The 15,707-nt window shown below is 43.1% G+C and overlaps 1 protein-coding gene across 1 annotated transcript in view; it reads left to right on the top strand.

The window, feature by feature from the left end:
• Positions 1–288: 288 nt before the first annotated feature.
• The window catches only part of LOC119167647 (cytochrome P450 2C41), a 63,002-nt gene continuing 47,583 nt past the window's right edge, over positions 289–15,707 (top strand). The window contains exons 1-3 of the mRNA XM_037419159.2: positions 289–372; positions 8,975–9,238; positions 9,988–10,112. Of these exons, the coding sequence (XP_037275056.2) occupies positions 9,021–9,238; positions 9,988–10,112 (343 nt within the window). The 5' untranslated portion in view covers positions 289–372; positions 8,975–9,020. The remainder of the gene's footprint in view (positions 373–8,974; positions 9,239–9,987; positions 10,113–15,707) is intronic.

Here is a 15,707-nt window from a genome sequence, read left to right as displayed (position 1 = left end):
CACGTCCACGCCACCGACGTTGGCGGCAAAATCCAGCCGAGAAAGTCTGTTTAGTTTATATCGTAATAAAACTCTAACGCGTACAGCGCGTACCCGTTGCATCGCGCGCGAGTGAAACGCACATATGCCCTTGAAATACCCGGACGTTTGTACTTGAGATAACTGTCATATACTGAAAGCGTGTTGAACAAATTATTACCCGGAAAACAGAAAGAGCACAGAGCAGGTGTGCCAGATGCGGTCAAACGGTAAATTTTTCGCTTTCACGGCATGTGTGATTCAGTCACATTTTCGATCACAGCACTCTACTCAGTCCACATGGCGGCATCTTCGTAAACCGGCAAGGTTGTTCTCGTCATTCAGATTCGCATGGTAAGGTGTTTAAGCTACTTGCATCACATTCAAGAAGAATATAATCATCAGGTACCGAAATATAGAATTGTATAAAAGTTGTGGGGGAATGTTCAACAAAATAACTTTACTTTATTTGAATAAAAATTTCTAAAGAGTGTGAGAGACTACTGAACTTGGGAGGACAAACGTAAACAACCACGTCTCACGACAAGTTTTTTTAAGTCCAGTATCTCCAAGAGCCCACCTCGAATTAGTGCATCTACCACAACAATTAAATATTATGTGTAAAATGCTATAGAGTGCAATTAAATATTATATTACGGAGGCGATATGCTAAATGGCCGTGTACTGTGTGATGTCAGGGTACGTTGAACCACGCGAGATAGATGAACTTACGGAGCCTTTCTCTACGATGTCTGCCATAAGATTATTGTGCTTTTGAGATGAAAGATTTCAAAAGCTTATGACTTATTAATATCAATAATATTGTTATTCTCACCCTTAGCAAATTCACATAACAGACGTAGTATTAGGATGATATTGTATTTCAGTGCAGCGCATTGCTCGAAAAAGTGCGATGTGAATCTCGTGTTCTCGGAATAAATAACCTTACACAAATCGGCCATGGTAAGAGCAGCCGGATCGCATCGAAAAAGTAAGGTGGTAGCACTACGCAACGACAAAGAAAGGGACTGTGACTTTCGCTATATCGTGCAACCCGAGAAGAGGCGAAACGTGCAGTTTGGGTGCAATGGTTTCCCCAACAAAATTTGTACTCTTTACTGTTTTACTAACTTTCGCTCCACTAACGCACTATTATTATGCAGATACGTTTCAAGAAGTAGTCTTTCAAATAGGTGACTTTACCGTGGAGATGCAGGTTTGTGTGTCAGGTTTCAGATAGGCAACTCGAGATCCTTTCTGAATACCTTTGGAGATTCTGACACCTCTGCTTCGCCGATCGATACTTTTTAGCAAGGAACGAGGAAGCTTTACTCATATATTGCATTATATTGACCGGTGACGAGTTGTGAGATTAATAGCACTTTTGTGTCGTATTTAGTTAAGTGTTGACGACGACATGGCAGGCCGCCAATCTTTGACTCTGAGGTGCTTCTCCCATAATATAAGAGAAGCCAAATTTAATATAGATGTAACAGGTTACCCCACCGTGGTGGTCTGATGGCTAAGGTACTCGGCTGCTGACCCGCAGGTCACGGGGTCAAATCTCAACTGCGGTGGCTGCATTTTCGATGGAGGCGAAAATGCTGTAGGCCCTTGTGCTGAAACATGAGTGCTCGTCAAAGAACCCCAGGTGGACGAACTTTCCGGAGCCCTTCATTACAGCGTCTCTCGATCATAATCATATGGTGGTTTTGAGACGTTAAAGGCCACATATCAATCAGTGTAACAGGAAGAACTGAATGGCACCCGTCGAAAATCGCCTGATATCATCAGTCGGGGGCAATTCAGAAATTTTGTACATCTTTTAGGTATCAGCTCAACCACACATTATTCAAACCACATAAGAAACAACGAGATCAAAATAATGAGTTCCCAATGTTACTTTTTCTCGTCAAAAACACGGAATATAGTGCAGCTTTGCGCACTGGAATCTGGTCATATCAGCCTGCACCAGCCTACATCTACTCTACTTGTGTAAATATTGAGGCCAGCGTATTCGCCTCGAGTGCACATTGAAGGACGGGGGAGCTCGCAAGAATATATGTGCAATGATAGGCACTGCCACTATAAAAATTAACTCTGCAAAAGCAACTAACAGAAAAAACATATCTGCTAAAGCCGAATGCAGTGGCATTAGAAGGCAGTCATCGAGAAATATTTATGAATATATAAGTTGAAATATTCAAAATATGCTTGGTATATAAACAGGCCATAAGCACTGTAACCAAAAACGAAAACTTCTCATTGTTCAGGGCTTCTCATGGGGCATCAAGGAAAGGCGTCGGTTCTCTAGGTTTTGTTTTGTTTTCTTTATTAGGCGTGATACTGATAAAACCTAAGGGACAATATTGTGAAATAAAGTATTGTATGGGACCCCTGATTCAAAGATTGCAGCACCGTCATCGAAAAAATGCCCTGTGCAGCCGTAATGTCGGTGCAATGTCAATTTTGGTTGTAGTGGTAGTTATAGAAATTGATACAATGCAATAAGAAGGCCTATGTACCGATATAATAGAAGCTTTGTGTCGGACAAAATAAATAATAGATCCACTGTTGGCTCTGCTTCTAAAGCAGTCCAAACAGGTAATAAATATCAAAATATATGGTTACAAAAGCTATTTAAAGCGTTTTCAGAGACTGAACGAATACACCAACGAAAAGTAAGTATGATGTTTACATCATGCCATGGTAAAGTGTGCTTTATTTCGTTAATAATAAAATCTAGGCCATCACCTGAGTACTGAGGTTACGTCAGAGTACAAGTTACAGTTTAACTGCCAGTGTAGTCGACATGTCTGGTAAAGCCACGACTTGCACACCACTGCTACAATTTCATTACCACGTTGACCTTCTTTTTTTTTGAGCTTCAACCAAAGACAAAATATGGTAAATACACATATTCGCTGACTACTCCGCATGTTCTTTTCTTCTACTATCAGAGTTTTTTATGTGTAGGCTATTTATCCACCATGTACACCACTCAACCGATGTGTAAGGGGAATGGCAGCTTCGTCAAGCCGCAACTGAGTGGCCTTTTAATTGCAAAATGTTTCTTAGCGAACTTCGGAGACTAGGTGTATCTATCTATCTATCTATCTATCTATCTATCTATCTATCTATCTATCTATCTATCTATCTATCTGCGTACGTTTCGGTGTTCTCGTGGTCACCCGCGTAACTTGGCGTGAACCAAAATTAGCAAGGCAGAGTAAGATGGTTTACGAATATGACGCGCTGGTCAAGACAAGAATAATGTAACAATCCCGTCACGTACCTTGTCATACACTTCCCGCCAGACAGTTGCACATACGCATGGGCGGGTATGTGCCGCTGGTATGCGGGTATGTGCTACAGGTGATTAAGACTTTGCATTTACCCCAAAACGACGAGAACACACATGGGCAATTTCAACGCGCGAGCGTTAAGAAATACCCGACATCGATAGCGTCGACACGACGACTGCAAAAAATAAATGTCAAGGTGCTAGTTAGAATCAAATCCAAGCATTCTGCGTGGCGATGAAGCATTTTACCACACAGCTACGCCATGTATCGGAACTACTTTTCAAATGGACGCTAATCTTTGTGAAACGTCAATAGTGGTTGCGTACTGCCTACCTAATTTTATAAACGGTACATATTTAGTCAAGTGATACAGCCGTAACGTTGGCTTAGCGTCAATTGTGGTTAGTTGCCATGCGCTGAAGTTGACTTACGTAGCAGTGTCCAGGGCCAGCATCTTCGGAAGCATCAGTGCTTCATATCAGCTTCTGGTGTGGCTAATACGCATGTTCCACTTGGCACCGTTGCGCAAATTCAAACAACTGGTTATACCAACTACTGCTACTCTTCAACAGATATATGTGTGTGTCACATTTTCACATATACACGTATATATTTTCACATATATGGTCATTTCATGACTTGTTGATCAATAAAAAAATGCAACACGGTCACCCTCCCTCCGCATGCTTCGCATTAAGTCGAATTCCAGGTACGTGATATCCGCCGAATTTTTTTTCTTCTCCACAGCCATGTTTTCTTAATACACGTCTTATATAAAGATTCAATTCAATTCAAAAAGAGATTCCGGCAAGCTGGGGGATCTACGGAATTCATATCTCGACGGCGATCAGACCATCTTTCTATAGCCATAGAAGCAGAGCACGCTTGAGCAATGCAGGCTGGTTGTAACCAAATGCGACCGTTGGAACTAGCCGGCATCTCGCTGGCTTGTGTACAGGTGCTTCTTGTTTGAAGAAAACACAATGTCTCAATTTTTAGCAAGCAAATGACAATGTCATCGACTATTACCGAGCTGTGCAGCTGTTCCGGCTTCACATAGGCCACATGCGCTTCTTCGTATCGGCCACATGCGGACTCTAACAGAGGTCTCTATCAATAGTGATGCCCAGAAACCGGTGTGTTCTGGCGTAAGAAATTGGTCACCCGCAGGTGCAGGTTGAGATGACATGAGGGGTCATTGCTTTGCGAGTGAAGGCTACCAGCGCGCCTTTTTCTGGTGATATGCTGAGACCTTGTTTCAAAAATTAGTTGGCAATCATAGTTGCTGCCCTTTGAAGCCGGGAAAGTATCTGAGGACTTGTGGCTGCCGACGTCCAGACACAGACGTCGTCTGCGTATATTGAAATTTTAAGGGTACTTGGCAAGTATTCAGCAAGGTCAATTAGTGAAACATTGAATAGCGTCGGGCTAAGAACTGCGCCTTGAGGAACACCCATGGAAGTATAGCGTCGCGTAGTTGGGCCATCTTCTGTTAACACAAAGAATGGTCTTGCAGCCAGGTAACTCGAAATCTACCGAAAGACTCGACCACCAAGGCAACCCCCGCAAGAGCACCCAAAATGGCTTCATGTAGTACATTATCATACGCGCATTTCACATCTAGAAACAAAGCTGTAGATAGTCACTTACGGGATCTTTCGTGCCGAACGGACGAAACTAGATGAACGACATTGTCAATAGAAAAGCGGTCGCGTCGGAAACCAGCCATGGAATTCGCATAAATCCTGTAGTATTCAAGATACCACTCCAGGCAGCCTAGTATCATCCGTTCCATTATCTTGCCTGCGCAGCTGGCCAGCGCTATTGGGCGGTATGAGGAGAGTTCGAGTGAGGATTTGCCCTGTTTCATGATGGGTATCAGGTGGCTTACTTTCCAGTCGTCAGGAATATTGCCATACCGCCACGAGATGCTGTAAAAGCTCAACAGTTCTCTTCTTGCACCTTCTCCAAGGTTGCACAAGGCTTGGTACGGAATACCATCTGGGCCCGGAAAAGTTGAACGCCTGCAGAGACCTAGTGCCGTCTCGAGCTCCCCCATAGTAAAAGGGAGGTCCATGTGGTAGTCACGGGAATGAGGGACGTCACCTATCACTGAAAAATCTGGACGAATGGCTTGGTTGGCGATCTGCGTACAGAAATATTCTGCGACATCGATGTCTTCCATCCTTTTAAATAACGCGAGCGCTTTGAATGGAAAACGCTGTTCCGTAAGGTGACGCAGACCTTGCACCGTTTTCCAAGTGTGCGAGAGTGGCTTGCGAGGGTCTAGTGACAGGCGAAACCTTGTCCATCGCTGCGACGCTAATCTATCCATGCGACGCCGAATCTTCCTTTACATCCTCCTGGCTGCCCTAAGATCGTGAATTGATTTTGTAGACCGATACCAATGCTCCGCCCGGCGTCGAAGTGCTCGGAGTCGCTCCAATTCTATGTCAAAGTCGTTTCGTGTGAAAAATATCGTCACCTTGCGAGTGGCGTTTTGCATTGTGCTCCAAGCCGTTTGCTCTAACCCAGATAGTAAGCCATCGCTGCAAGTATCTTCCATGTCAGATTTGAAATCGGTCCATTAGACTGCTCAAATGATCGTCCGTGGACCACAACTAGACAAACCTTAGATGTTAAGGTAGATTAGAATGTGATCACTTCCTCGCGTCTCAACATCTGAAAACCACTTGACGTATCTTGCGAGGGAGTTGTAGACAAAAGCAAGGTTGAGACAGCTGCCGTATGTCACCCCTCGAAGAAAAGTGCGGCTACCAACGTTCAGGAGAGTAAAACGATAGTTGTAGGCGATGTTTGCTAACCTGCGTCAGCTTGCATTTGTCCGCGTACTTCCCCATGCGTGATAGTGCGCATTGAAATCACCTATGATGACCCATGGTGCAGGACACACTCTCAAAATATCGGCTAATTTCCTGGAATCGAGATTATTTTACGGCGATATGTAATTGCCTACGAGAGTAAACTTGAGTTTTTTTTTTTTCACAGTGAAGCAGACATACTGACTGCCATTGTAAGGCGCAATTAGTTGCACAACATACGCCAGTTCATGACGAACAAAGACGAGGATTTTGCGGCACGCACCGTATGTTGAAGACATGACAGCTTCATACCCCAAAAGTCTTATTGGTTTCGACAAATTGGGTTCACAAATGACCATGAGAGGAAACACGTTGGTAACCATAAACTGATGAAAATCTGAAAAGCGTCATTTTCGTCCTCTGGCGTTCCATTGGATGATGGATGCAGCCTTGACTTCTTGAGGAAATATTGAGGTGGGAATAGCCATCTTTTTAGATGAGAGATTCAAGCACTGGGCTTAGGGCTTCCAATACTCCAAGTGCGCTTTGAGCAGATATTGTCTTCATGTCGACTAATATTGTTCGGTTGGCTTCCTGAGGGAATGCAGCACCGAGATCGGTCGACAATTAGCTTTAGGAAAATCTTCCCAGGCTGGAGGCGGCTCTGGTGTGGCCGCAAACTGCTGAGGTTCCTTGACAGAAGATCGGGTCGGGAGCGTGGACCTTTCCTCCAGAGAAGGAGGCTTCTCCGCTTCTTTCGTAGAAGCAGTGGGTTCTTTCGTGGCGCTACTGGGTGGAACCGCTAAAGAGTGGGAACTTGCATTTCGGAAATGTGCCTTCTTTGAAGACTTTCGATGATACCGATGCCGACGCCGGACCACGTCGACTGCCTCCCTGTGTATCGAGTTGTCTCGGGCCATTTGTCTGAGAACTATGTGCTCCTTTTGGATTCGAGAACAGTCTTTCGACGAGGCAGCGTCAGGACCGCTGTAGGTGGCGCACTACAGAGTAGTCGCCCGACAGGCGTCTTCAGCATGAGGTTCAGCGTAACAGAGACACAGTCGTGAGTTGGGGCATACGCCCTTGACGTGTCCTAGCCTGAAGCACTGATGACATTGAAATGGCTTTTGGATGAATGGTTGAACTGGATGTCGGAAATGTCCAACTTTAACGTAGAACGGTATGCAATGTCCCTTGAAAAACACTTTTACGCAGCGCGTAATTCCAAGGCACCACACTTGCGTATTGACACTTCCCTCGTTCGCAGGCTTGATGAGGGTAGACAAGCCAACATTAGGAATGGCAATGTCGATGTCATAAATTGCACCGGCAATTGATTTATAATCTATCGGGATAAAGAAGCGCGAAGTTTTGTGCTGCTAGCTGAGTCATTTGCTGCGGCTTTCCTAGCGCACTGACATCGTGCACGTGTATGGTGAGAATATTCTTCCTTGGGTTTACTCTTACGTCCCATTTTGATGTGTCACCGAACATTCCAGAGCAACGGAAAGGGCATGCCTGTTCAGAAGTCAAAGGTTACTTGAAGGATCTTCCGGCATGAAGATGATGACGTGCGGCCAGCGTGCAGGCCTTGACTGTACAGTCGCTGTACTTGCAGGAGCTGATGCTGATGTATTCACCGTCCTTCTCTTCGTCCTATTACTCCGGACAGGTATAAAGCTGTCATCAGATGTGTCGTCTTCCGACATAGAATAGAGATCGGTGTCTTCAGTGCCACTGGGAGAGCCATCTCACTTCCTTGTGGTTGACGGGTGTGAGGACCTCTGATCAGGCGGGCCTCTGGCATGCTCCACGGCCATCACCACAAGACGGGGAGGCGAGGCACCTCGAAAAACCGATGCTTTCACTACAGAATACAGAGTGCAGAAACAAGCGTTCTTCTAAAGAGATACATGGGAGCGCGTCACCCTATCAATGGTTTTGACAACACGACATGCGGCTGACGTGCACAAGTACACTTTAGTAAAAACGAGGCTTAAAATGCGCACATGAGCACCCTTTCACAGTTGCAAGAGATAGCAACCGCTGTAGAGCTCGAGCCTAACAAGCATTGAAGTGCACCGGCGCCTCGGCCTAATCTTTATTGTGCTGAGTTCTCGTATAGTTTGCGTAACAACCTTTGTTTTGTGCAATTATCAGAAAATCATTCGTTAACGCATAATTTGTGTCCATTATTTACGAATCCTCTGACTTCACATAGAAATTGCGTTTTCTCTATGTGACATGTGTCATATGGCATGTGAATGAATTAATTGAGCCGTGATTTTCCACAAGAAAAGGCTTGCAGCCTGGCACGTTGGTGGAGAACTTCACGAAGGATTACAAAATTTCTTGCTTGATTGCAGTAGGTTGAATAAAATGGTTCCTTAATGGGTGTTTTTTTCCGATGTGTTATAAGCTGACATGTGAAGCCGAAATTTATATATATAAGGTAGAAACATCTTTGTTTTCGTATCACTGCAGAGCTCTTGTGCGCTTGGCGCCAACTGTCTAAAATTTTCCCTTCAGTTTTCAAGCATGGTGCTAGATAGTGACAACTAATCGACCTACACAGAATAGCCAGAAGTTATTATGAAGTCAGATAGTGAGTTTTTGTCCCTACCTTTTTCTGAGAGCCCAAATATAGCTTATAGATAACTGTACTAGTTCTCTACATAAGCCTAATTTTCCTTTTATTAAATAAATATTTTTATGATAATCACCGAAAATAAATTTTGGAAGATTACACAAGTACTTACATACCACGTTTTTAAATATAATATTAAATCATGAATAATTGTTCTTTCTTTGTCACTCGCTCACTATTAGTGACAGCACCATCTTTGTTTTCCTGAACAACGATCTTCATTGGACGATGCTGACGGAGTGGCAGATGCTTCTGTTGGCATGCGCCATCATTTTGTTGACATGGCTGAAATCACAGCAGCTTACACGGAAACCTAACCTACCACCTGGTACCCGGCTACCACCCATGCCACCATTGTCTTCATTTATTGGCCATCTGGAGCTTCTTGATCCGGTTTTGTACAAGAAAGCAGTGAAGATGGCAAAAGAGTATGGTCCTGTCTTCAGGTATGTTTCAAAAGTGCATTTGGTGTGTTGCTTTTTGTCAATAGCAGATAATATTTTTTGCCCCTGAGGAGAGAACAAGACGTGATCAATTAGTAAAATCTTGTTTCAACGTTGGAATGATTCAGATTTCAACTCATGTAATAATTCGAGCACTCTATTTTCTTAAGGGAACTGAGCAAGCTGCGCTTTTTTTAAGATGACATTTTGTTTTAATTAAGAATGTTGATAAGAACTTCACAAGACCTGACAAATCTAGAAGTGACTTTTGCGACAGCATTGTCTGATACAGAAGGTATCGTGCTAGAAACTGTACTATGTAACGTTGATATGTAAATAATGCAAAACGCACTCAGTAAGCTACTTAATCTTCAACATTTGTTCGCATAGAAGAGTTCATATATTCGCGCGCTTATATTACTGTACGTATAAAACCTTATTATTTCTTCACTTCTACAACGATTACGTGACATATGATTTCTATTACTTTTAAATTTGTTCTGTACGCATATCCGTGTACACGGAACACTCCATTGAGCTGATGCCTAGTGTTAAAATAGTGAAAACTAGAAAAAGCAAAAGAAAAAACTTGACCATGCAAAGATAATGCTTAACACTCCTAGTTTCTTTAGAAGCTGATGTCGTAGCTGCTACCACAATCTCCGGTTCTGCTGTTGCTGAGACAATATCTGGTGCTATATGCTTAAGCCTGGGGGTGTTATGGCTGTTATTACTTCAAACTGCTGTTGCAGGCTTCAACTGTTCTCGCGCGAGGTGGTGATTGTCAATGACTTTGATTCTCTGAAAGCCTTTGGGGCTGCAAAGGAGCTACTTTACCGTCCACCCGAGATGAACAGAGGCCGAGAATGCTACAACGGTGAGCTAAACACCATTACTATACGGTACATTGCTGGTGTGTTTAAGGAACGAAGGATTATCATTTATTGAAACAATTGGACTGATAATGTCAGGCTAGAATGTTCGGCAAGTAGCATCTGTTGTAGCTGCCTAAGACACAGTCAAAACAGGACGTCTATGGTTCCCCAGGTAGTTGCCGCTCTTCAATCCCCTCTAGTTGTCTCCACTTCTTTTTACAGCGAAAGTTGTTATGAGATCACTATTCAGGTCACACTCCGCCGCCGTGGCCACCATTGCTGCCGGTGGTCGTAATCAGAACGCACGAATTCAGAAAAAGAAAGACTTGCGCCGCTGACACAGTGGCGCTCGAACCCGGTTCCGCTGGGTGCCAGCCCAGTATTCTACCACTGAGCTACGCCGGTGCTTGGGTCTTGTTGGCAAACTTGCCTTAGGCAGGCTTGGTGTCGAGAAAGCAATCACGTTACTACGACTTAAAAACGTTTTAAAACAGCGAAAGAAAAAAGCAGTCGTGGCACAATGCAACTAGCCGAACGAGTGGGTCGTCCAGTGCTCAACCCATTATAAATACTTGTTCTTGTTCATCCAATAACTGTGGCACATGCGCACTTCAGGCATAGTTCGTCAACGTCATCAGACACTGCATGAAACATCGGCACAAAATTACTAACAAGTGTTTAGCGGATACCACACTTCTAAGAAGAATGACAAAACAAAATAGCATAGCCAGTGCCGGTCTTCTATCAAAACATTTTATTAATAATGCCGTAGTGGGTATCAAGCAATCGTGTTGCCGTAGTCACCCAATAAGTGTTTACAAAAGGCTCTGAAAGGCCGCTCTTCTAGCTTTTGCTGTGACTGTGCTGCGCCTTACGCGCACGCCTGGCCTTTTAATCTCCCCCGGTTACGAGAAACTGGTTTACACCCATTCCTTTCGTATCTGCCGTATTTCTTTTTCTGTCGACGAAAGTTATTTGGTAGTTATGACATTCGTTGGTCAGCAACTTGCCCCAAGGCTCCACACTCGCTTGGATAGCGTAGCGCAGGTCGAGGGCGGCCCGGCTTCTTTGTTTAATGTGCATTCATGATGCTTCTTGACAGCACTATGAACAGCGCGCAGTGTATTAAATTGGGTATATTTTGACAAAAATATGCTGCTTAGGAGATTACGATGAGAATTTTTAATACCGCTGCCAAAAGAAAAAAGGAGACAAATTAACGAACAACAATTATTGTTATTGTATTCCTAAAGAAGCAAGTCGGTGATAAATGTTAACAGCAGCGGAAAAAATGCAGCACGAACAGAAGAACACCAGGGGATTGACGCTGAATATCAACGGCCGCATTCAATACAGAGAAGAAACCAACATAAAAATTTCGATTGTGCATGGACTCTAAACGTTCAGATATTTGTCACAACATTCGAGGAGGTCGCTTTCACAATCATGCAGCGAAATTGCACAACGATCATGCTTTGTTTTGTGATTTGAGGAACTTTTCTCATTTTACTTGTTCTTTGGTCCACGTGGCTTAAGATTACGCAGTTGCAATTGCACAAAGATTCGGCAACACATTAGCAACACTGAAAGAACAAAAGAAAAGTAGGTATGCTTGGTGTGAAGTGTTAGTGTTTTGGCGTAGCCTCTCGTGAAGGCAGCGGGCAGTATATCTGAATATGAATCCTGCCTTCACTTAGCGGGATGTTATAAACTACACCACATACCTATGTAACAAAAATAGTTCTATTATGCACAGAGCACACATTCTTTTGTGACTGGCCTGCCTTCGCTCTATCTTTTGCGGTACAGACTTTTACAGCTTTACCAAGGACAAAAAAAACATGCACGTCAAAGCCTATTTTTAATGTCTTGAGCCGATGCGAAGGCCACGAACGTATAGGTGTACTGCAAGGTTCGTAGTCCCGTAGCGGAGCTTTCATGCTTGGCATGCTGAGAAACCTGAACTTTTGAAACCTGAGCGAAATGCATGACAATGTTCAAACTCAATTGTGAGCACTCTTTACCCAAACTAATAAGGTAATTTGGAAGCATCACGTACGTACGTAGCAAAGCAATTATCACGTAAATATATGACGTATCTTTTTAGGGAACATCATTACTTGTCCTGTTTGTGTGTGCAACTCTTGACTTTCTATAACCGCTATGTTAACGGCAACTCATGTGTTTTCTGTAACATCAATATGACGGTGGAGCAACATGGTCATCGATATAGCGTCGGTAGCATCTCTGTAATTGCTGCCACGTTAGCACAAGGATTATCACATTTGACTTCAGATGCTACGTACAAGCTATGTGACGAGAACTGCGTTCGAGCAACTCATGAGCCTGAGTATAATATAAGCTTTCCTTCGTCAGTTCGCTAACGGTTATACGCGGCTGAGCCTGACGGGAAAACAAAATTATTGAACCAACGAAGATGACGGTTAACAACGCCTTGCAAAAGAGATATATGCTTGTAGGGCTTCAAAACGAAGCTATGTGATGTATGTTAAGAAAACAGGGAATGTCATATGCCTGTCATGTGGTTGGGGTCATATATAAATGCCTGTTCGTTCTACTCGCCACGGTGGTACTATAGTCAAGGCGCTGGACTTTTGACTGAGAGATGGTGGAATCAAACCCTGGTGACGGCAGCCGCGTTTTCAATGGAGGGGGCCATGTTTGAGCTCTGTGTGCTTATATTTATTTATTTACTAATTTATTTATTCATTTATTTATTTATTTACGTGATACCAGCATGGCCTAAAATGCATTATCGCAGGCGAGACATATTTAGTGTCTTAGTCTACATGTTTTGCAGTGACGAACAAAACAACAGAAATATTTGTGAAACATAATTAACATCAACGTAAACAATAGGTTAGCGTGTCGAAAGGTAGCAGAAAGCTCAAACAAAAACTAAGACAATTACACGTCATTGTAAACACAGTCGCTATAAAGGTCATGATTAACAGACACAAAAAAAGTCTTCTGGTAATGCTTTCCAATCTTGTACAGCTTACTGGAAAAGAGACGTGAGAAATTATTTACATTGCTCAATGGACGTAACAGAAGCCCAGGCGGTCCATGTTCCCTGAACCTTCCTCTACGGCACCCTTCGCGATCGTATTGTTCATTCAGGGAATTAAACTCAGCATTTTTGGTATATATATATATATATATATATATATATATATATATATATATATATATATATATATATATATATATATATATATATATATATAGAACTTGAAGGGAAGGCACGACAGGTCCGGGTATTTTCTATATGGAATGAACTTGCAGATAGCACATAAGAAAACAATCGTATTTACTAACGTTTCGGCCGTGGCACGGCCTTCGTCAGAGTAAGTAGGTATGATACAATGCAGCCGCTTTTATAGGCTCACGTGATGAACTCTCGGTATAGCAGCTAGGACAATCAAAGTAAAAAAATGGTAATCTGTCAGAACCTTGTGTTGACATGACTGACATGTGACGGGTGCATGAATATAGAAGTCTCAAATTTCCTTGCGCATCGACACGCGGGGCACAGTATGGTTGGCAGGACAAGCAAAAGAGCTCTGAAGTAAAGAAACCACGGTTGACTAATATACATTTCAATATACTACACTAAAATATTTTACTAATCTTAGAAGTCGTGTTGTTATAGTGCGAGGCAGGTGAGCTTTCCTACGTTTTCATTGATACCTGAGCGAACGGTGTTAAATTTATGGATCAAGAAGGATTCCCTCACTTCCCTATCGTGATTTGTCTTGAAACCGGACTGAATAATAGTGGGCCTAATTTTGTCGAAACCATGGCCAGGCATACTGACGTGCTTCGACAGCGGTAGATTAGGGAGGCTTACGCCATGTGCACGGTGATTATTAAAACGAATTCTGAAACTTGTCTCTGTTTGACCTATGTACTGAGCTCCGCATGTTGAACACTCGGGAAGATAGGTGACGTTGATACTATCACATGTGTAGTTCCCATTTATCTTTAAAGAAAAACTGGACGATGTACCTAAAACTGTTTTAGATGTCGTCATGTGCGCGCACACTTTGCAACGTGGTTTGTTGCAGGGACGACAGCCTTCATGATGTGAACACGTGGTTTTAGATGAGGTTAGTAAATCACGAAGGTTCCGCGACCGCCGGTAGACCACGCGTTGTTGTTCTGTAAAGATTCCTTTGAGCCGCTCGCTCTGTATTAAAATGTTGAAATGTTTCTTTAAAATATGGTTCACATTTGGAGCTGAGGCCGCATGTGTCAAAATTAGATTAGTCCGCGAACAGTCTTTGGGTCTTTTGTTAGTACTCAGCAGGTCTGAACGGTCAAGCTCTTCTGCACGTTTGATGGCGTCTGTGATTATGCTGGCCGGATAGCTCTGTTTTTCGAGCGCGCTCCAAAGTTGTTCGCAGTGGCGGGAAAATTCACTGCTATCAGAGCATATTCTTTTAAAACGGACTGCTTGGCTGTAGGGAATAGTAGTTTTGTTGTGTTTCACGTGACTACTGCTAAAGTGCAGGTATTGCTGCCTATCCGTGGGTTTTCTGTAAAGATTAGTTATCAGCTTCCCATTACGTAGAGTGACCATGACATCAAGGAAGTTTATGTTCGCAGGTTAATATGAGAGCGAAAAAGAAATCGCCTGATGAGCGTTGTTAAGATCTGCTATGAAAGAAAGAAGTTGCGATTCACTAGGGTGCCAGATTAGGAGAATGTCGTCAATGAACCGCTTATAGTAAAATGGCTTATATTCACAATTTGCAAGAAACTTGTTTTCAAGGAGTCCCATAAATATGTTTGCGTAGTTTGGTCCGATTCTTGTGCCCATAGATGTACCGCTAACTAGAACATAATGTGTCCCATCCAATTCGAAATTGTCAAGTTCAAGAATGAGCTTAAGCAACGAAGCTAACGTAGATGTAGAAACTGGTTTGTTGGCGTCGCAATCGTTGTACGCGCAGATAACTGCTTCGATGCCAACTGAGTGAGGGATATTAGTGTATAGTGACGTGACATTTAACGTAACGAGAAACGAATTTCGAGGAACCTGTAGGTCAACAATATCTGATAGAAAGTGATTGGTATCTTTAATGTAAGAAGAAATGCTGGACGGAATGGTGTTGATGAGGCTGTCTACATAACGGGAAAGGTTCTCAGTCACTGTTCCAATACCAGAAATTATCGGTCTACCGGGATTATCTCTCTTATGAATTTTGGGAAGAAGGTAAAACCTGCCAGCTACTGGGCTCAACGGTATTAGGGATTTCAGAGTGCCATAGCTCATTTCTTCATTATTAAAGAGCGCAGTGAAAGTATCACGAACAATATCTTTGAACTCGTTTTTTGGGTCATGATCTTGCCGCTTGTAGTATGATGCATCACTGAGCTGCCTATGGCCTTCGCTGATATATTTGCTTCTGTCCATTACAACAATGGCGCCTCCTTTATCTGCAGGTTTTATAATTATGTCATTACGACTAGCGAGGGATTCAATTGCTTGTTGCTCTATGTCAGTAAGGTTGCGGTGCAATGGTGTACGTTCTTTATATGCCTGCATAACATCGCGTTGTACAGCTCTGATA

This window comes from Rhipicephalus microplus, chromosome 6 (genome assembly GCF_043290135.1).
Source record: "Rhipicephalus microplus isolate Deutch F79 chromosome 6, USDA_Rmic, whole genome shotgun sequence".
Lineage (NCBI taxonomy): Eukaryota > Metazoa > Arthropoda > Arachnida > Ixodida > Ixodidae > Rhipicephalus > Rhipicephalus microplus.
The sequence above is the reverse complement of the archived record's forward strand: the minus strand, read 5'-3'. Positions and strand labels throughout refer to the sequence as shown.